Below are 21,557 nucleotides of genomic sequence, written 5' to 3' on the forward strand. Positions count from 1 at the left end.
TAAATATGTGCCACTGATTCAACAACTCGCGGTTGCCGTGGCGACGGAGACAATAAGGGAAAGTTGGACGGCCAGAAAAGTTCGGTGCCATAGAGACCTGCGTATTTCTCTTCTCAGACGTCACGAGTGCGGGAGAAACAGGGACACAAGGGGATAGATAGATACAAAGATTGATAGATACATAGATGGAGAAATCACAATGTGTCCAGTTATTTCTCAGTGTGAATGTGGGGTTGGCTTTGAGTGGCCAACCAATAATTGGAGGTCAATGGCACCAACCTCTGAACTACACAACTGAAGCATTCCAGTGAAGGGTTTACCATGACCTACTTAACACCTGTGTGTGTGTGTGTGTGTGTGTGTGTGTGTGTGTGTGTGTGTGTGTGTGTGTGTGTGTGTGTGTGTGTGTGTGTGTGTGTGTGTGTGTGTGTGTACCTCTGCGGCCTGGGTCTCCTGGTGCAGCAGGGTCAGTCCCGTGAGGTCTTCAAGGAAGGAGTGGGAGGAGTTGAACACTTTGGACAGGAAGTGAAAGCCGTCCCTCTCGTACTGGTCCAGCACCTATACAAACAGCAGACAGGCCAAGGGTTCTTATTATGAGCGGCGACTATCGGGGACGAGGAGAAACAACAGTGGATGTAAACAAGTGAACCCTCCCCTCCTCATATCCCCCTCAACCTTCAACTCAGATGATAAAACATGCCTGTAGTGACATGTGTGAATTCTATGTAGTCTATATTTTACAAGCTGTTGTGAAACTCATTCCGTGACGACTGGAAACAGATTGACACATCCAACGTGTCAATTAGACAACTGCGTCACAAACGCTCTTCATGGTTGAGCGCCTTAGAAAGGTGATTTCATTTTTTCATTTGAATAGATTTCGCAATCTACAAGCCTGGGCTCATCCCAGATTCAGATTATCACATGTTTACCATGTGTGGGCAAACATTGCAGTGAGCATGGGCCATTATTTGAAGAAACATAAGCTTGTGTGTAGACATCATGATCCCATTTTAATGATGGTGTAAACCATCTAGGGTACACATTGTGTCTTCAACCAAACAATAGTTATTGTATTCAAAAGGGGTTGAAATGCAACTTTTGTCATGAAGATGGATACAAATTCTCCAATTGTGATTGAAACAACAAACCTGCACTTCCTTTAACTCCCCTTTCTTGACTTCCTCGGCTCAAATGTGCCTCGGCTCAAATGTGCCCCTTGAGCCCTGTAGTAGTATAGTGCTGCCCCAATGTAGTTTTTGGGATCAATAGATCTAATATGAATTTGTTATACCTTGTACCTCTACTCTGATGCCCAAATTCTATTGAAGACAGTCTATTGACTGTCTTATATTTTCTAATCTCACTCTAGTCACTGAAGATGCACTCATAATCAATGTAAAAACCTGGATTATGAGCATGAACTTGCAACTTGAATGAAATGCATTTTGGTCTTTTGAAAGCCTAACCCCTACGCCCCCATTCATCCCCGCACCACACACTATGATCTTCCAACACACAGCCCCACACACACATATGCTCTGCCTTACAAGCCAGGCCAAGCCTTTCATGCCCGCCCACAGACTCGACCCTCCTCTGCAGGTGTAGGATTACCTCTACCTCAGACATCAATAGGCCTGTGTGTTTTACTGTCTTGTACGCTGTGTGTGTGTGTGTGTGTGTGTGTGTGTGTGTGTGTGTGTGTGTGTGTGTGTGTGTGTGTGTGTGTGTGTGTGTGTGTGTGTGTGTGTGTGTGTGTGTGTGTGTGTGTGTGTGTGTGTGTGTCTTCTCCGAGTGCCCCCTGCCTCACAACTAATTCTGTGTAGAAATGTGTGTGTCTGTGTAGAACCAATTGTGTGTGTGCGTGCTTCAATGTGTCTGTCGGCTGCCTAGTGCGATTGCATTTGTACCAACTGTGTGTGTGTGTGTTAGTGCCCATCTGTGTTCCCAGACCAGCCTGGCGTCTAGTCTTGAAACCAGACCCATCCCCAACACAATACACTCTGATATCTCCCTCTTTTTACCTTTCCAACGTTCATCTTCCCTCTCCCGGATGCTAAACTTCCATGTCTCAGATCCCTTCAACAGGACAAAGACGAGAACGGACTGTCCTGTCCTACCAACCCTGCTTCATGGACATGTGCCACCGTCTTTTGATGAAGCTCCAACTGATTCACTACAAGTCCTCTGAGGCCACTCAACAACACACAGAAAATCACAGGCACAATCACACCAAAAACATACTACAAAGTCTAAACACAAAGACCAACACACACACACACAATGCAATTGTATTGTATCAATACTACACACAAACACACACACACCCACACCCACACACACTAGCAACATGCCACACACAAATGCAACCAGTGGATCCAATGGTTTACTTCTGCCCAGATTGATGCGGCTCTCGCGGTGCCATACACATGGAAGAGGCAGCTAAAGTGGCACACAAACCAGAAGGGAAAGATTGGAATCTGCTTTACAAGATTCCCTTTTGTTTGGGGCTTCGCTCGTGATTCCAGACAGTTGACAGATAGAGCTAATTAAGCCAAGGGAACAATCATGTTTTAAGCTCTTAACATCTGGAACACATGACGTCGTTAAGAAGTTCACATACAGACACCCACACACACAGAGACAGAAGCTAGGACAGTGTTTTAGCCTTCCGGGCGGCTGATTGGACTAGGATGCTGGTGTCTTTTTGAAGCACAGTCTGTGGCTCCATCTTATTAAGCACCGACTGTATACAGTATAGCAGTGTATATTACTTAGGCCTGATTGGGCCTGTGCGTTTTTCTAATCATGCTAAAAGTCAATCAAACAGCCATTGTGTACTGTTCGTTCTGGGGAAGTGATGGAGTCTGATCTCTCTATTGTTAGATTCTTTTTTTAACTTTGTGAAAAACAAAAAACCCACTGGGTCAAAGAATTTGAGACTTTTTCCATTCTACTCATATTGGCAAACCATTGAATCTGACCAACCAATATAAAGTTCATATAAAATATTATGACCATCTTAATCTGTTGTTGTGCTATCAAAAGAGATGCTCAATACGAACTGGTATAGGTTTGTCAGAGGTAATCTTTAAAGACGAAGAAGGACTGCTGGAACTGGATTATGGGAGCAATGTAATGAATTTAGTTAAAATATCATTATTTTTAACGAGAGCAGTTTTGTGCCCTCTGGTGGATGGAAATCAAATTATGCTGCTTTTCAATTACCAAATATAATTAAAAAAACGATTTGTATTATACATGTTCAGCTTGATAACACTTTTGCTATAAATACGTATATAGTGTTGTGGCTTTTTTGGTAGTCGTTGTTAATGTAATCATAGAACATTGCCTGGCATGGTTTAAGACCAAGCCACGTCACAGGCTGAGATTTACTCCCTGGCCTTGTTGTTTTATTGGCTTTCAGAACCAGTAAGAGTTAAGAAATACACACATGTAGGAGCGCACACACAATAAAAGCCCCAGCTCGCTACAGGAACTACTCCAGCCCAGACAGGGGTTGAATTGTTTTGTTTCCATAGTGACCTGGCAGCACACAGCTGACTGGGGCAGGAACGAACACACATATGCACGCACGCACGCACACGCACATGCACACGCACACACACACACACACACACAGACTTGGGGGGTGGGGGTGGCTAAGAGAAAGGGCGGAAGGAGGAGGAGAAGAGAAGGAGGGGTGGGCAGATGAAGTGCAGACAGGAGAGAGGAGAACAAAAAAAATAATAGATAGAGCCAGGAGGAAGTTGGACGCCGACCAGAGAGAATGTAGAAAGAAAAGGGTTTTAAAGCGGGACAAACTGTGGGATTTAGACCATTCTCCCATTCTGGAGATGCGACATCTGGGCCTGCGTGCGTACTGAAGTGTGTTTACGAATTGGGATGTGCTGGAAGTGATGTCGCATGATTATGTTTATGCGTGGGCTTCCCTCAGTTCCTGTCAGCATGGGCCCTCAGAAGAAAGAAAAAGAGAGAGAAAGAGAGAAAGAAGGACTGCCTCCGCAGGAAAGAGATAGATCATGGACTTTATGACCTCCTCACAGACACAAAGAGGGCATTGAAGGAAGGGCCGTGCGTGTTTGTGTGTGCGCGAGTGTGGGGGAGAGGAGAAAGTGAAGCATTCTTACACTTTACACAACACCCTGTTTTGCGTATCTCTCCCCGCCCACCTCAACTTTACCTCCTTTCCCCCCCCCCCCCCAACATCTCTCCCTCTCTCCTTCCTCAATTCCCCTTACCCTCCCTACCCTTCAACACCTACCCTCACCCGAGTCTTACGCACAACCGCCACAGCCAATAGGATCCTTCTTCCCGCCCAGCCTCAGAGTATAACTAGGCCCGTCATTGGCAAGTTGTCTTTGGACCAATGACAACCAGGGACAAAAATACGAGTCCAGGGCCGCCCACCTCGGTTGGCTGATTTAGGACACTTGAACCATTGAATAACCCTCATCTACACACGCACGTACACACACACACACAAAACCGCACACATGCGCACAGACCGCACGAGTGGGAGATAATGCCTCTCATACGACGCTCAGTGACATCAATGAGAAACTGCTGCCTGATTATTACCATCTGGGTTGAGCCACTGTGTGTGTGTGTGTGTGTGTGTGTGTGTGTGTGTGTGTGTGTGTGTGTGTGTGTGTGTGTGTGTGTGTGTGTGTGTGTGTGTGTGTGTGTGTGTGTGTGTGTGTGTGTGTGTGTGTGTGTGTGTCTCTCTCCAGGGACTACATTTCAACACAGCTAGTACAGTGAGTTAGCAACACAGCGTCTATGGGAACCCCCTGATTAATTCTGCTTGAGATGCATTTTCCGTCTCAAAGACCAAAAGTTTTATGGTGTGGGTCTCGCCTTATTATTTCAACAATATCTTGACAACAATCATATGAAGCCTATTAATTGAGTATTCTGGTGACTTACGATAGGTGAACAGGCAGTGCATTTGTCAAATGCCAGGCTGGCAGGCAGGACGTTGTCAAACCTGGACAGGAAGCCTCGAATCTGTACATTCAAGACAAAATCAAGACAATGAAGAGCTCATGGCATAATTATAAGTCATATATTTTAAACATAAAATGTGTATTATTTCTGTAAGTAATATAACACATTTTAGAATAAACTGGTAAATAGGAATGTAAAAATAGGATTCAATTGAATCGTTCAAGTTGTGAGAAATTAGAGATTTTATACTAAGGGTAAAATGTTATGTTTGCTGTTTAGTTTGAACATGTGTCTTGAACCCCCTCTGGTGTTAGAAAGGTATATAGCAAGCTCCATGAAAGACTGAGGACTGAAATCAAAGCAAGGGGATAGCGCCATCTACAGTACAACACTTGTTAGAAACACTGCTTCCGATTGGCTCAACTCACCTGAAATATGAAAATATTGTAAAAACAGCTGTTTTTGTGGTTAGATGTTCAGTGTTTTTCATTACACTTTACACACACATATCAAAAATATAGTTATACATGCACAAGTTTAGTTTCCAGCTAGTAGGCTATGAAATTCTTACTTATACACATGGTGATCCGGTGCCTGAAAAGACCACAGGGTGGCACTGTGGCGCCAGTTCAACACAGACAATGGCTGTGGCGTCAGGACACTTAACCTAATAATGGTGATGAACTGCAGGCGACAGTCATGTCAACTCACATACCTCATCAGGCTAGCATACTACCCAGACTACCCCTTCACCTTGATTAACCTCTTTATCGAACACATGTAAGGAACTTTATCTGAAAGGCCATCCGCTGACGGCTTTGACTCACGGTGCCATTAATACTCATGAGAATGCAAATGAGAACTGTTAGGTGTTAGATGGTCCATCCACTGTGACTGAGCAAGCAGGCACAGCTTGCATATCTGCGTCTGGAACAGCCATTCAGAGCATTGGCCGGCTGCCGGTATAGATGTTATTTTTATTTGCATTCTAATTTATGGACAGTTTCAGATAAACAACGAATATGAACCACTTGAAATCAAAGTCCGGGGCCCAGTCAGAGTGGAGCTATCGATGGCAATCGTTTGAATGGTACTACTGCATGATGGAACCCTGTGTTATGGCCTCGGAGGAGAACACGTATGGAGAGGGACATGGGCAGGCGAGTGTGTGTGTGTGTGTGTGTGTGTGTGTGTGTGTGTGTGTGTGTGTGTGTGTGTGTGTGTGTGTGTGTGTGTGTGTGTGTGTGTGTGTGTGTGTGTGTGTGTGTGTGTGTGTGTGTGTGTGTGTGTGTGTGTGTGAGTGATTAATATCAGTGTATGTGTTTTGGGGTCATCAATATCAGCGACTTGACATTGTCATAGGGAGAAAGTTATGCAAAAAAAACTCCCTAAATAAACGCAATTAGCATCATGTTTGACAGCTGGTGCAATGAGTGTCTGCATGTACAGCTGATTAGAATCCGCATGAATGCAGGTGCCTTATGAGTGGCTGTGTGCATAGCTTTTGCCTTGCCAGAAAATCTTTGCTTGATTAAAAGTCAGGAGTAATTTGTAAAAGCATCGATATACCTCTGGATGATTTGATGTAACCACTTTAACGTAATGGTTCGCACAACAAAACAACACTGCCCTTTCTTTGGTGAATCAACATTTTAATAGAGAATAGCTGGCAGATGAGGATAAGTGGCACTTCATAATTTGAAGCGACTAGTTGTAAACAAAAAAGAGAAAACGCCTAATGAAACGGCTTAGTTTGAGTCGTGATTAAAGAACAGTGGGTTTGGAGAAAACCAACACAGGTCGGTGTAGTTCATCACACAGGTAATGTTGTTATTGTGTGCGTGTGTGTGTGTGCGCGCGCGTGCGTGCGTGTGTGTGTCTGTGTGTGTTTACCTGATGTGGCACAAGGCCTAAAGAGGTAGGAGGTTCATTCATCCGGTCGTCACTGCTGCTTGCTATCGCATAGCCCCTGAAAAACAAAAAATACACAAGTGCAGTGAAAAATAGAGACAAGGAAAGTGTGGAAGAGAGGACAAAGCCAGGCAAAAAAGAGAAAAACAGTCGTAGGGGCAAGGATAAGTGTCGGCACACGATGAGGTCGATGTCATCATTGGTTATAAGGATCATACTGAAAGTGTTTTTAACACGGCTTCATGGCCCTCATTAGACAAGCTTGCACATTGAAGCCCCCAGACCCCCCGTCGAGCCTGGGTTCCATAGCCGGGCCGAGCGTTGACACTGTGTAGGCGCTGTCGGCAGCTGATGGCCCGTTGGGTGTAGGGAATGGGATCGACCGATACAGATTTTTTAGGGCCGATACGATACAGATATTTTTTCATCAGCCTTAGCCGATACGCCGATACCGATATTTAGAGCCGATATTTAGAGCCGATACTGCTTTTGCTCCCTCAATCATAAAAATTACACTGATAACAAATGTTACAAGTCTCAATTTAAAAAAAGGAACATTTATTGAACTTCAATATCAAAAACAATATTTAACAAATAGTAAAAACAGGTGAGGTAGAACAAGTAAGAACAAGTAGATGAACAATATTTAACAAATATTAAAAACAGGTGAGGTAGAACAAGTAAAAAAAAAAATAATAATAATTAAAAAAACGGCGAAAAAATATCGGCGAAAATCAGCCGTGTATCGGCCGACCGATATATCGGTCGATCCCTAGTTGGGTGTGACGTTTATTCCGCACCAGGCGTTAACGCATTTGAGTGGGAGTATGGGACAGCCCAATTATTTGCTATAAACAGATTATCAATCCACGCGTCATAGTAGAAGAGACTGGCACTACAATAGCATTCATGACAACGTGACATCTGATGCGTGGCTTCATATGGTATATTGGAAGGAGAAAACGAAGAGCGGGGAAATTGAGGCAATGAGGAGGACAAAATGATATGAATGGGTGCGAGCGGTAGGGTAAAACATGGTCTACTTGGGGAAAGAACACTGGGTTCTGACGACTTTCCCTCTCCTCCCTGAAGTTGAGTCTTCCTGAGCCTTTTATCTGCACTCTATAATGTCTTAGAGAGGCTCAAAAAAGGAAAATGGCCACCTTATCGGGCCTGCACGGCTGGCCAATTTGGCCGTCAGTTCACCATACCAGCAAGCCCCCACGCCCCCCCCCCCCCCTCACACACACACACAGAACATAATGCTTCCTGATGGAGGTAAGTGGCTAAGAAGTCTTAGGAGCATATTGAAGGGAAAACTCTAATGAAGATTGGGGGTGTAAATATATTCTTTCTATTTTAGGTTACTTTAAATTTACAAGGAAATTGTTAATATGAAAACTACTCATATTGAAGAGAAGTATTGGCTACTCATAAGGTGTAAAAGCATTGAAAAAATCTACACGCATTGCCTAGAATGCAGTTTTTCTGTTTACCGTGTTGTACAGTACCACAACATTCAGTAGTACGGGTGCCATGAGAGAGACCCTTAGAATACACATATACCAGAGTCCATGTTACCCTTCACTGTGCTGCAGAATGGACACCATCATCTCTACAGCCAGCGCTCCTGCGATCATGGCCAGGCCCGGGCGGCTCACGGTGCACTGCTGGTCCAGTGTCCGGTCCCTTGTTGACTGGTGAACAAACAGAACCAATGACGACATTTAATGCAGAGTTAAAGGTGATGTAGGGAAGATTAAAAGGAGGTATTATTTCAGTTCAATTTGATAGAAAATGACATAGTTTTCCCACCAGCTATTAGTGAGTGAAATCTGCGGTACTGTACTGTGCCTGCCTCTGTATGACCCTATTCAGATTGTAAACTGCTCATTGCTGACCAATCAGGGTATCTCTTGCCTGATTGGTCAATGTGAAGATGAAGGGTTGGATGGGATTCCTTTTGGTTGTTTATTTTCAAAATATTGGCCTCTGCTCCCCTCTTGAATCCTACATTCAGCAGCTTTTAGAATGAATAGTTAATATTGGAGTCTACCGGGCATGACATTTAACCAAACAGTAGGGCTTAATTACAGCCAGGGATATGCAAAGGACACCCGGGCGATAAGAAACTGCCAGAGACAACTCGCATCAAAAGGTCAACTAAGGGAGAAAGTAAAAAGGACGAGTGGTGAAGGGGGAGAGACGGGGGAGATAAGGAAAGAAGGGAAGAGAGGGAGGTAAGAAAAAGAAACACAACAAGAAATAACAAGAAATATCAAAATAACAAAGGCAAACATTGAGTAAAGAAAGAGTGAGAGAGCGCTCATCAGAGGGAAAGTTAGATGGAGAGAATATAACGAGGGAGGGAAAGAGAGGGTGTGAGAAAATAAGCAATGGATAATTGTGACAGACACAGAAGGTCGTGGGACAAAAAAAAAAAAAAGTGTCACAAAGCATGCCTGCTCTAAAATCTGTTCAGTGCTCTTCTGGTCTCCTGTGTGCCTTCGAGGGATGCCGCAATCTGCCGCCCTTCATCAGCGTATTCTTACAAGCTCGATTACCACTTAAAACATCCCTCAACGCCGCACACACACACACACACACAGAGACAGAAAACACACGCACACGCACACACACACACACACACATACACACACACACACGTTTGCAAGGGTACTCACATCTCCGGGTGCGACGACGTCATTGCAAAAGTAACAGCCCAGCCTGTGTCCGGGAATGTTGGAGAACAGAGAGGACCCCTGTGCCGCAGGGGCAGCGCCGGCCGGAGTGGACTGGGAAGAGGAAGTAGAAGAGGCGGAAGGGGAGGAGTCTACGCCTGTTCCCGCATCCTGATTGGCTGGGGGGTTCTTCAAGCCGTGTCTCATGACAACAAAGGTGTCGAAGCCCAGAGCTGCGTTCATCACCAGCTATAGATCGACAGAAAACAGAAACAAACTGAAACCTTAATACAGTACAATCATCATATGTCTGCCTGTCCATCATGACATAAAACAAAAAGAGACCAAACAACACTGGACTTGACTCAGACTGCAGGGAAAGCTAGCCCGCCCAATCGACTTTGCCGACCACTCTGTTTCACATCCTCTTTTTCAGTGTCAAAGCTAGACTGCAGGTGCTACCTACCAAATATAATCTGGTATTATGGTACCCTGCTCACCACCATCCAGACCGTATAATGCACTCAGACTCTGGCCATCAACTCGAATCAGTTACCCATATTGTAAATGGCTGTACTACGTACAAAGGACTTTATATTGCACGCCATGACCGAATGGTCCTTCTTATTGCTAGCACTGTTTAGGAAGCATTTTCCATCCTAAACAACTCTGCCAAGGTTGTTTAGCAGCTCTATTGATGTGCTTTGTAATATCCACAACACCCCTGGCCTGAAGTGGTGCTTTTCAACAGAGACGGAAGGGAAGTGCGGTTACATGAAATAGGCTGTGTGTATGATCTCTACATGGACATTGCCTTTAACGATAAAATCATGAAGTACCAGCCCATTCTGGCAAAACGAAGCGACCTAGGCTATCAATGCAAGCTAGTTGGATAGATTTTTGGTATTTCCACAATCTTGCTTTCAGTGGATTAAGGTTGGCAGTGCTCTCCAGCAGAAATTCAAAACAGCTAGCAACGTTTATCTCCCTATCAGCAGTGATAGGCAGCCTTGCAGTGTGACACAGAAGGTGTGTGTGTGTGTGTGTGTGTGTGTGTGTGTGTGTGTGTGTGTGTGTGTGTGTGTGTGTGTGTGTGTGTGTGTGTTGGTAGTCACCATTAGCTTTGAAGACAATTAAAAACAAAAAATCACTTCACATCTTAAAATAATCATGTTACCTTATCTGCACAATGGGGTTGCAGCTAGAATTTCAGATGGCAGCAAAAATTGCCTATTTCGTTCATTGGGTGAATGGCCTCTGTTCAAGTCATGCGTCATGCACTTGGTGCTTGAGCCCCCTTGGTGCTTAAACTCACAATGACATTATTTTTTACACACCCCTTCAAAACTGATGTTTTTGAACAGAGCTGGAAGCGTAAAGCAACTCTTCAAATGAAAAATAAAAGGAGGAATAAAAATACTTAGTACTACTGAAGTACTCACAGGTTCAATAAGCAACAAACCCTTTTCTGTGTTATTGTGTAAAATCTAAATTTGTATTCAAGTAAAAGTTCCTGTCTTTAAGGACGTTGAACCTTTCACTGAACGTTTAGTGCTTAGCCATGTTGCCACAGTAACGGGTCTACCGACAGCACGTCAACTATTAATGTCTTGGCTGTGTTCGCTATGTGCGCTCATTGGGCTCACTGCAAGCTACCGTGACCATTAAAAAAGCTGCAGCGATGAGGACAATTCTACAGCAGACGCAAAACACTTAACAGGAAACAATAATTTTTGAGTTGGGCCATCGAAGGTCAAAGCTGTTTACAACTGCTTGGCCACTAACTGAATTCCATTCAGCAAATGTTCTGCTCCAAAGAGAAAACCACTATTATGTGCTGTGCTTTCTACTCATATTAAAGGCATCGAATACGTTCCCTATGTAAACTGACACCCTTAACTCGGTTAGGACATTGGTTGCGCACTAACTTTCAAAAGTATTCGTTTGGCGCTGGGCGGTCGCCAGGTTTATGACCTTCTATATTCTGAATTTAATATTCAGCCAGATTAAGCCGTCACTGTTGTGTTATGATGAATTAGAGCTTGAAAGGAATCTTAACTGCCCAAAAAACATGTCCCTCTTACAGTATTCCAAACTCTTTGCGAGGGCTTCAGTTAGAGTGTGAACGTCAAACTAATTTGCTGCTTCTCGTGCAACTCCAAACCTGTTCAGTCTGTGAGGTGGACATGTGTACGTACTACGTAGCTTCCTGGACATCACCCATTTACCTACACACGTTTTGTGAACATTAATTGGTTTCCTACAGTGTGTCGCCCTCGTTGGAGCTTCTTGAATGAATGGCTGCCTTGCACTAGTCTGTGGCCAAAACTCCTCCAACTTCTTCAACCTTCAAGGAACTTTCAGGAAAAACATTTTGGAGGTGAACTAGCCACTGAGATCCTAACCCTTGTGGCATAGAATATCGGGCGTTGGCGGGGTAATTTGCCCCCCGACCTACTACTATGCAACACCCAATGGCCGTTTGAGGAACTACACGCTAGTCCCTGCTTCCTTGGCTTCCCAAACAGACCAGTCCCTTCCACTGGAAGTACGGTACCTTCCTCTGGCTGGCGGCCACCACGGTGGGCAGCCAGCGGCTCTCCCTTGTGTCCATGAGCAGGAAGACCACGTCGTGCTGGGAAACCAGCTTCTCCAGCTGCTCCACGTCCTTCTGGGCCTGTGCTAGCGTCTCGGCAGAGAAGTCCACCGGGTGGCCCGGCATGGGGATGCTCATGTTGTAGCCCTGGGTGTTCTGCAGGTGGGGGGAGGGTGAAGGGGTTATTTCAATGAATGCTTTGAAACAATTGACATTCGATCTGCATTGCCTTCAATTATATGTATTTTGGTCATTATTTTCTATAAGTCCACAACAATTTTGTATAAAAAAAAAAGATCCACGCGCCACTCCAAGTCAATGTTGCCTTTGGAAAATTCATACAAGGCTTCGCAAGACGGTCGGTTTGTGGTGGTTTGGGCTCAACATGAACAGCAAATGATCCCAAAGCAAGGCTCCTAGCCCTCCAATCAAGGGTAGGGCTTTGACTCCGAACTTCGTTATTCGAATAAAATTAGAATATCAAAAAATAAATCAAAAATTCGAACGAATATTAGGCAGTCATTAATATTCAAACCTGTTATAGGCAGGCCAAGAGGGAGGGACGTCGGAGAACCTGACGCAGTCTATTCATAATATTGTAATGACCACGGAAGAGGCAGTGAATGAAGTATTGATTAGACAGCGATTTATTAGAAACCTAATAAACCGTTGGAATACGCAAGACCGGTGACCATAGCAACGCGGTAAACAAATCTCGTGAAGCCCAATCCAGGTCTTACTGAAGGCATTTAATGGTCAAAATATTATTAATAGATATTCGAATATATTCTAATATTAATATTAATAAACAAACAAACTTCTAATATGATTTTTGGGCAAAAGTCAAAGCCCTAATAAACGGTGTGCATAAGGAGACCCGGCAGAGGAACCGTGTGGCCGTGTGCGGAGAGCTCCGTCATCAAAGCCGGCAGGTTGAAGCATACACTCCTTACAGAGGGTCAAGTCACCCAGACTGGGAGCTGAATTAATAATGACCCAGATCTTGACCAACTCAATTGAAGCGAGCTGCGTGAGGGAGATTTAAAACTAGAGAAAGATGAACAAAGAAACGGAGGGATAAATATCCGCTGCTCGATGAGGACGTTGACCTGTTGGTGATGAGGGCAAACTTATTTAGGTTGGAATGGGCTCTGTCTGGAGACAGCTACAGCTTATGTTAGTTCCTTTGCATCAATTTGGAATATGTGCACATTGTAAATGCAAAGTATAATCATCTTCAGTTTGCTGTAGTGTTGAAAACAATGTAACATAATATCAGAAAATAAGGGCTCATTATCCTCCACTCCGACATTGGCTGTGACTCTCCGTGCAGAACAGCAGCATTTAACTCGGCCAAATGTATAATCAAATCTGCATCACCTTTGGCGTGAAAACAATTTAGTTAGAGCTATTGTTTCTGAGCTATAATTGGAACTACAAGAAGGCAGAGAGGGACACAAATATTGCGAGATAGATAGACCATTGCGTTTTTAATGACAACCTGGCTCTCCTGAGAATAATGCCTTCTAAAATCGTACCACAACTTGACAAGCTATAAGAAATGAGTAGAGAAAAAGACGAATCCTTCAAATACAAAGTCTGGAAGTGAGTCTAGCATCATGGGTTCTTTCAGGGTCATGTTCTGAAGAGTCATGTTAAGCATTTAGGCGGAGAAGTCACACACTACGCTTCTAGGGTATTATATTTGTATAGAAAGGCTCCCTAACCTTTCCCGGAAGGTTAAATAAACAGATTTCACTATCTTTTTTTAAATGTCAGTGTTGATATCATAAACCTTCAAAAAGGCGTGGCCAGTGTGTCGACAAAACATAAATAGAACCTTACCTAGAAAAAGTGACGCACATAGCGTCACTCAGTGCCTTTGTAAGCAGACAATGCGTGCAGTTTGAATGTTTTCACGACCTGCCACAACCGTTTTGGGAGCCTTTGCAAGTCTTTGATGAGTCCTTTTCATGCCTCACATAGTGAGGGCTCCAAGCCAAGTCCACGAGAGACAAGTGGAGGGCTTACATATAGAAAGTCATGCTGGGAGTGAGAGCACAGATAAGCCGTGGCATAACTTTTTTGGCAAATGCCAGACCATTGTGGTTTGTTGGCAGGAGGCTTAAAGTGACGCAAAGAGAAAGAGAAAAGGGGAGGGAGAGCGAGACAAAGAGAGAGTATGAGAGAGATTGAAACCCAATCGGGGATTGGTGGTAATTCATCTTTTTAAAATCGTAACACACAATGTCTGCACCAAGATTAGCAACCAGCGATTACAAAGCCCCTGATTGCAAGTCAGTCAAGGTCAGTGCTTTGTATTGAGGGACCCCATCGCCAAGCTCAGGGCCAATTACATCACAACCTATGAGTCCACAGAGTGAGACAAACTGGGACTTCTGGCTAACTAGAAGGGTGCAGGGGTCGTGGGGGTAACTGCTGATACAGCGTCCGAATCAAAGTGAGAAAGGGCACTGCAATTTCACTGATCAAAACGTAATTGTTATTGTCAGAAAACCTATTTCATATATAAGCACTTCAGATAAACAATATGATACGCACATACAAGAATGTGCACATTGAAATTCCCTCTTTGGGCTCAGCAGGATGTTGATTTTCATTATCACCAACAAGACACACAGCATGAATAAGCATGCGTTGTCCGACGCATGCGTTGTGAAAGTGTTGGGGATGGGGATGGGGGATTTCTTCCACATCGACACATGGCCCTCATGGGTCTTGCTTATTGTGCGTTTCCTTAGTGATGGACTGAAATTTCCCTCCCATGCAGGGGGCTTAATGTAAACCCTATCCTGCTCCTTAATTAACCAAATAATGAGACTGCCAGCATAAACACGCAATAATGAGAGCATTTCATTTTCTGCAAGGTCGGCTCACATCACAGCGCAGACACGACCAATCAAAAAGGGAATATGTTTATCCACCGAGATTAAACAAAACTGACACAATGAGCAAAACAAGCAAACATCCATCAGTCAGCCATTATCAGTAATTCCTTGTTATTATAGTAAGCCAAACCAGGGAATCAGACCAACAACAACAAGTTGAAAGAGAGTCATTTCACCTATTAGTCTGACTGAAGACATGTAGACTACTGTTAATAACAAACTTTCTAATTAACCACCATCAACTACTCACCACTCCTGGGAAGATTTTGGTGAGGCGATCGGCAGCTGCCGTTGCTTTGGATTTGCCCCCTCCAAGGCAGTCCTCAAACTCGTACAAAGGCTGCCTGACCGGGTTGGAGTAGGAGATCTTTGCGTTGTCGACAAACGTGATGTGACGTACACCCCATCCCTAGAGAGGAAGGATGAACAGGTATTGCCAACACAGTACAATATATGTTTTTGTGATTATTTTTGATTTAATACTGAAAGACTGGTAGTACATGTGAAGAAACTTTTTTTTAACCCTTTGGTAATGTTTTCATTATATGGTAATAATAGGTCTGATCATTTCATACGAGAGATATTCTTATTTTCCCCGTGTTTTCCTTTTCAGTGATTTTTCAACAGCACTTAATAAATAATGGGCTGTGTGAGGACAATGGGGACCAAACAAAAAAACACAATCCCTTTGGGAAAAGTATCTGGGGGACACAATTCCTTGGGGAGGAATAACATGAAACTGAGCTTTTTCATATCATTTTCATTATTGGGACAAAATACCAAATAAGGATAAAAGCGTCTTTCAAAAACAGCTTTGAAATCTTTAAGGATTAACAGCTGTTGAAATATTTCATGGCAGCATGAGAGTTCGGACAGCAACAGAAACATGACTAATCCTGTGCTCAGGGACTCCGAGATGAGAGACAGTGTTAATCCTACAGGGTTGAGGATTTGACGGAGACACTTTAACGCCCGACAGCTAACATGCTCTTGTTTAGACCGTTATGTCCGCCTGCGTCGCCATGTTCCGAGGGAAATAAACAGAGGGTCAAAAGTAAAATGTCCAAAAGTGTTCATTCATTCGTCATCCATCCATCCATCCATCTGTACCATGAGTGTCCTGGCTACGTTGCAGCCCAGAGTCCCAGCCCCGAGCAGCAGACACTTGGTGCTGACCACCTTGTCTAGATCCAGGGAAGGAACCAGCCTCCATCGCATGAGCTTCAAGTTGAGGTCCACCGAGGACTCCGCAAGCCTGGAGGTAGACAGTATGACGTGCACGGAGAAACACTCGCACAGACCCGGTTGAAATACGATGATGAGTGGTAATTATATGAGTCACAGTGTGCAGGGACTATAATCGACTCAATCCCCTAATTTCAAACTATCCAAGTCGAAATACTGTAGTCGATACCGTTACCATAACAGGTCTTATCATGTTATCTTGCTTGAAAGAATATGCAACCTGAGTCTCAAAATGAGTTCTAAGGTGATCAAATGTGTTAAATATGTGGCAGCAATCAATTCCATTCCGATTACCATTGTTTAAATGTATGTGTAACTAATAACCTGTCATTTATTACAAGGAAATGTATTCAGCTAGTAAGTGATTTTGTTGAGACCCAAATCTGGAGATTACTGCAGTCATTTATATATTTAAGTCCTAAGGTTTTCCACACACCTTCCTTGTTATGGATGGGTTAATCAATGGTATTCATCAAGCTTACCTTTTGGGGTCCATACATTCGCTGAGGTTCACCATCCTGGGACTCATGGCGTTCTTGGCGTTCTTTTCCCAACCCACGCTCTTGGGACACACTGCAATATCGAAATGTTGGGTCAAATTATACCATGGAAATAACACGCCAATACAAGACCAACATTCCAGCTGGTCTCTCACTAGACCCAGAACATACTCATGGGGATTGAACGTTGCTGACCACCTGAAGAAACCCCGGCCGGCATCCGGCGTACTTCAGGAAATCAATCTGAAACTTTTTAAATAAAAACTTTAAAATTGGCTTTGTCCCCTGCATCCCACCTGGTATGTGTTCTGGTGCCGTTCATATCCATTTGAATGTCGATTCAAAATGAGGGAACCAGGTTTGCAGACTACCGTCATTAGTATTATGTTAACAGGATATGAAGGATAATGAAGGATGCCAGAGCAAATGGGCGAGCAGTTCGTTCAGAAGATGCCCTTTCTTCCTGACCTGCAGTGGTCAGAATTCAATCGATACTGCTTACAAAATAGCCAAACGAAAAGTGTCTGACAAATAACCTAGTAACGGGGACGCTGGCGAGTCTAACGCCGCTCTGTATGGCTTGTTTTTATTCAGTATTTCCAATATTTCTCACGATTGCATTGAACATTTTGTCGTTTTTTTTGGTCTTTAGTAGTTTAGCTAAGTTTACTTGTTATATATAGTCACTTTTCGCTATTGTCAGTGCGCCCGTTTTCTTTATTTTTACGTGTTTTATACGTGAGGTCGTACGTTGGTGGACGCTGTTGCCTTTTGAACGCTGTTGCTGCTGCTGCTCACCGGAACGTCATTCTGAACATTATTTTTTCGCGATTTTCTTTTTCTTTCTAGTCTTTTAACTTTTTAATCAGTTTTCTTTTGCTTACTTTCAACACCTTCTGTCTGAAACCCTTCTGGACCTCGGATCGGACTACAAAGTTAAGTTAAGTAACTGCGCCAGTTTTCTTTATTTATTTATTTATTTCTGAACGTTAAACGTCTGCGTGTTTTGTTTTGTGTTTTGTGCGTGGAGTCGTGCAGCTGTTGGTGGATGACACCTGCTGGCCGGCTAGACTGCTGTTAACCCCCGGCGCCGTCCAACTGGCTTCCCCGTCTCCAGCGTAGCTACAACCGGCTTGCTCCACTCCTCTGCCTCCGCCGTGCTCGCTCTGTGGCTTCACCATAATCGCCTGGATCTACCGCTGGCTTCTTCCGACTTCACAACCTGTGGATTTTAACCTGTTCCTCTGGATTGCGCTATGTTTGACTCTCACGTAACGAGCGCATCTCTGCCGCTCCGTTACTCGGTAACGGAGATGTTACGTCTACGGATCTTCTCAAGGACCCAACCACCTCAGCTTGCATCCCCCCAGGACATTCTCAAACGACCAAAATACATCCACCGAGGCTCTGGACGGAATTTTCAGTACGCTCACACCAGCAACAAAAACATCCGCTCCTTCTGGTCCACTGGGCCCCGCCCCCCTCCTCGCACAGCCCGTACGGTCAGTCCCGTCAATCACAGTGTACTGTTCCCTCTGCTCAAAGCAACCTGCTACACTCCACTCACCTGTCTGAAACTCTGTCTGCTGAACACCAGATCCCTCAGTAATAAGGCCCTTTTGATAAATGACTTTATTGTTGACCAGAGCCTAGACATTCTCTGCCTCACTGAGACCTGGCAACAACCAAATGACTTCTCCCATCTAAATGAAGCAGTCCCACCAGGTTTTTCTTTTATTAGTAAACCCCGGGTTAATGGGAGGGGGGGTGGCCTCGCTCTCCTCCATCGTGATAACATCAAAGTCACCACTGTCACAGTCCCCCTTCATTCCTCCTTTGAATGTCTAGCTGTAAAACTCTCAGGCCCCAAACCCACTATCATTGTCACCATTTACAGACCGCCAAAACCCTCCGCCGTTTTCCTCAATGAATTCTCATCACTACTTACATCTGTATGTGCAATGTCCCCCACTGTTATCCTCCTTGGTGATTTCAACATCCACATTGACAACCCATCCTGTACTTTTGCTAATGACTTCACATCACTTCTGGACTGTCTTGGCATCACACAACATGTCAACCTCCCAACCCATAACAAAGGTCACATTCTGGATTTAATCTGCTGCACTGACATCACTCCCACTAACCTTGATGTCATTGATTTCCCCATCTCCGACCACAAAGCTGTACTTTTTGACATTCATACCCAACTACACAAAAGCAAGGAACAACGGATCATCTCCTTCAGAAACATCAAACTTATCAACACCACAGACCTCTCCACCATGATCAGCTCCTACCCCAACCCTCCCCCAGCTTCCTCCCTGACTGACCTGGTGACTCACTACAATAACTGCCTCTCCTCCTCCCTCACCACCCTGGCCCCCCTGAAAACCCGTTCAGTCTCATTCACCCACACTGCTCCCTGGTTCACTCCTCATCTGCGCCAGCTCAAAGCCACTGGTCGTCGACTGGAGCGACTCTACAAAAAGACTCAACTCACTGTACACCGCCAAATGTATTCGGACCACCTCCATCACTACAAGAATGCCCTCACTACTGCCAAAACCTCATACTACTCCAACCTCATCAACACTGGTACAGGCAACAGCAGAGTCCTCTTCTCAACAGTCAGCCACTTACTTCAGCCTCCTAAATCTCTCCCTCCAGACATTTCCACCACCCAATGCACTGCGTTCCTTGACTTCTTCAGCTCTAAAATCAACACCATTCACCAACAACTGGCCTCATCTCGCACCCCCTCTGATGACCCACCCTGGATGATCACCTCTGGCCAACCTCTCATCAGCTCCCTCTCTGACTTCACCCTAGTAACAGAACAGACCGTTTCAGAACTCATCCGCAAAGCCAAAACCACCACCTGTCAGCTCGATCCTCTTCCCACCTCCCTTGTCAAAGCATGTCTTCCGTCCATCTCCCCCATGATCACCAACATAATTAACTCCTCCCTCACTACTGGTACTGTACCCCCCACTCTCAAGCTGGCTGCCATCACTCCCATCCTGAAAAAACCTGGTGCTGACCCAACTGACCTTAACCATTACCGGCCCATCTCCAATCTCCCTTTCATCTCCAAAACACTTGAAAGGGTGGTTGCCGCACAACTACAGTCCCACCTCGACACTAACAATCTCCACGAACCGTTCCAATCTGGCTTCCGTCCAAAACACAGCACTGAAACAGCCCTAGTCAAAATCACCAACGACCTCCTCCTTGCAGCCGACTCTGGATTACTCACCATTCTCATCCTCCTCGATCTCAGCGCAGCATTCGACACCATCTCCCACCCTCTGCTCCTGGACCGCCTAGCTGGTATTGGGATCACTGGTGCTGCACTCTCCTGGTTTACATCCTACCTCACCGGCCGTCAACAATTTGTTCAACTAACCAACCACAAGTCTGGGTGTTCAGGTGTCTCACTGGGTGTCCCCCAGGGGTCAGTCTTGGGTCCACTCCTCTTCACCACTTACCTCCTCCCGCTGGGCACACTCCTCCGTCACCATGGGGTCCATTTTCACTGCTACGCTGACGACACACAGGTCTACATCTCCACCAAACCCACCGCTGCCATCCCCCCCACTTCCCTCATCACGTGCCTGGAAGAGATCCGGAGCTGGTTGAGCAGGAACTTCCTGAAACTCAATGGAAACAAGACCGAGGCCCTGCTCATCGGATCCAAATCCACCCTCACTAAATCACAACACACCCCAGCTCCACTCATAATTATCGATGGATTCCCAGTACCCTTCTCCTCCAAAGTCAAGAGCCTCGGCGTCATCCTGGACAACACCCTCTCATTCGCACCCCATATTCACAACATCACCCGGACTGCATTCTTCCACCTCCGCAACATCGCCAGACTCCGCCCATCACTGACCCAATCCAGCACTGAAATCCTAGTTCACTCATTTGTCACATCACGCATAGACTACTGCAACGCCCTCCTCACCGGACTCCCCACCAAACTCATCAACAGACTGCAGATCATTCAGAACTCAGCCGCCCGGATCATCACCCGCACCAAATCATCTGACCACATCACCCCTGTCCTCATTCAACTTCACTGGCTCCCAGTACACTACCGCATCCAATACAAAACCCTACTCCTCACCTACAAAGCTCTCCACAACCTAGCCCCCAGTTATCTCTGCGACCTCCTCCAAGAATACACTCCCTCCCGCTCCCTCCGCTCAACCTCTGCTGGACTACTATGCATCCCCACATCACGACTCACTTCAATGGGTGCCCGGTCATTCAGCTGTTCAGCACCCAGGCTCTGGAACTCCCTCCCCCCACACATAAAACAGTCAGACACCATTACAACCTTCAAGTCACAACTCAAAACTCACCTGTTCAAACTCGCACACAACGTCTAACTGATCACTGTTTTGATTGTTTTTTTTGTTTTGTTTTGTCTTGTTTTTGTTTTATTTATTTCTTATTGCTTATGTTTATTTATTTATTTATTTATTTATTTTTTCCACAATGTCTTGTTTTTTTTTTTTTTTAAATATGTATGATGACTATATGCTCTGTAAGGTGACCTTGGGTGTTTTGAAAGGCGCCTCTAAATTAAATGTATTATTATATATTATTATTAAATAGAGTAACGGAACCTCCTATAAGGACAGTAGCAGTAAAGGCAATCAGTATATCTTTGCTAAACAAAACTACAGCACTCATTGTGGTGACGAAGAGGTCAGAGCTCTATATCAGCAACCAA

The 21,557-nt window shown here is 44.8% G+C and overlaps 1 protein-coding gene across 2 annotated transcripts in view; it reads right to left on the reverse strand.

The window, feature by feature from the left end:
* The window catches only part of atg7 (ATG7 autophagy related 7 homolog (S. cerevisiae)), a 46,285-nt gene that overhangs the window by 17,959 nt on the left and 6,769 nt on the right, over positions 1-21,557 (reverse strand). For both annotated transcript variants that reach the window (XM_056606583.1, XM_056606584.1), the window contains exons 10-18: positions 16,796-16,886; positions 16,179-16,323; positions 15,319-15,477; positions 12,121-12,315; positions 9,567-9,812; positions 8,464-8,579; positions 6,865-6,940; positions 4,951-5,031; positions 436-558 (exon numbers count right to left, since the gene is read on the reverse strand). In XM_056606583.1, the coding sequence (XP_056462558.1) occupies positions 436-558; positions 4,951-5,031; positions 6,865-6,940; positions 8,464-8,579; positions 9,567-9,812; positions 12,121-12,315; positions 15,319-15,477; positions 16,179-16,323; positions 16,796-16,886 (1,232 nt within the window). The remainder of the gene's footprint in view (positions 1-435; positions 559-4,950; positions 5,032-6,864; positions 6,941-8,463; positions 8,580-9,566; positions 9,813-12,120; positions 12,316-15,318; positions 15,478-16,178; positions 16,324-16,795; positions 16,887-21,557) is intronic.

Source organism: Gadus chalcogrammus, chromosome 13 (genome assembly GCF_026213295.1).
Source record: "Gadus chalcogrammus isolate NIFS_2021 chromosome 13, NIFS_Gcha_1.0, whole genome shotgun sequence".
Taxonomy (NCBI): domain Eukaryota; kingdom Metazoa; phylum Chordata; class Actinopteri; order Gadiformes; family Gadidae; genus Gadus; species Gadus chalcogrammus.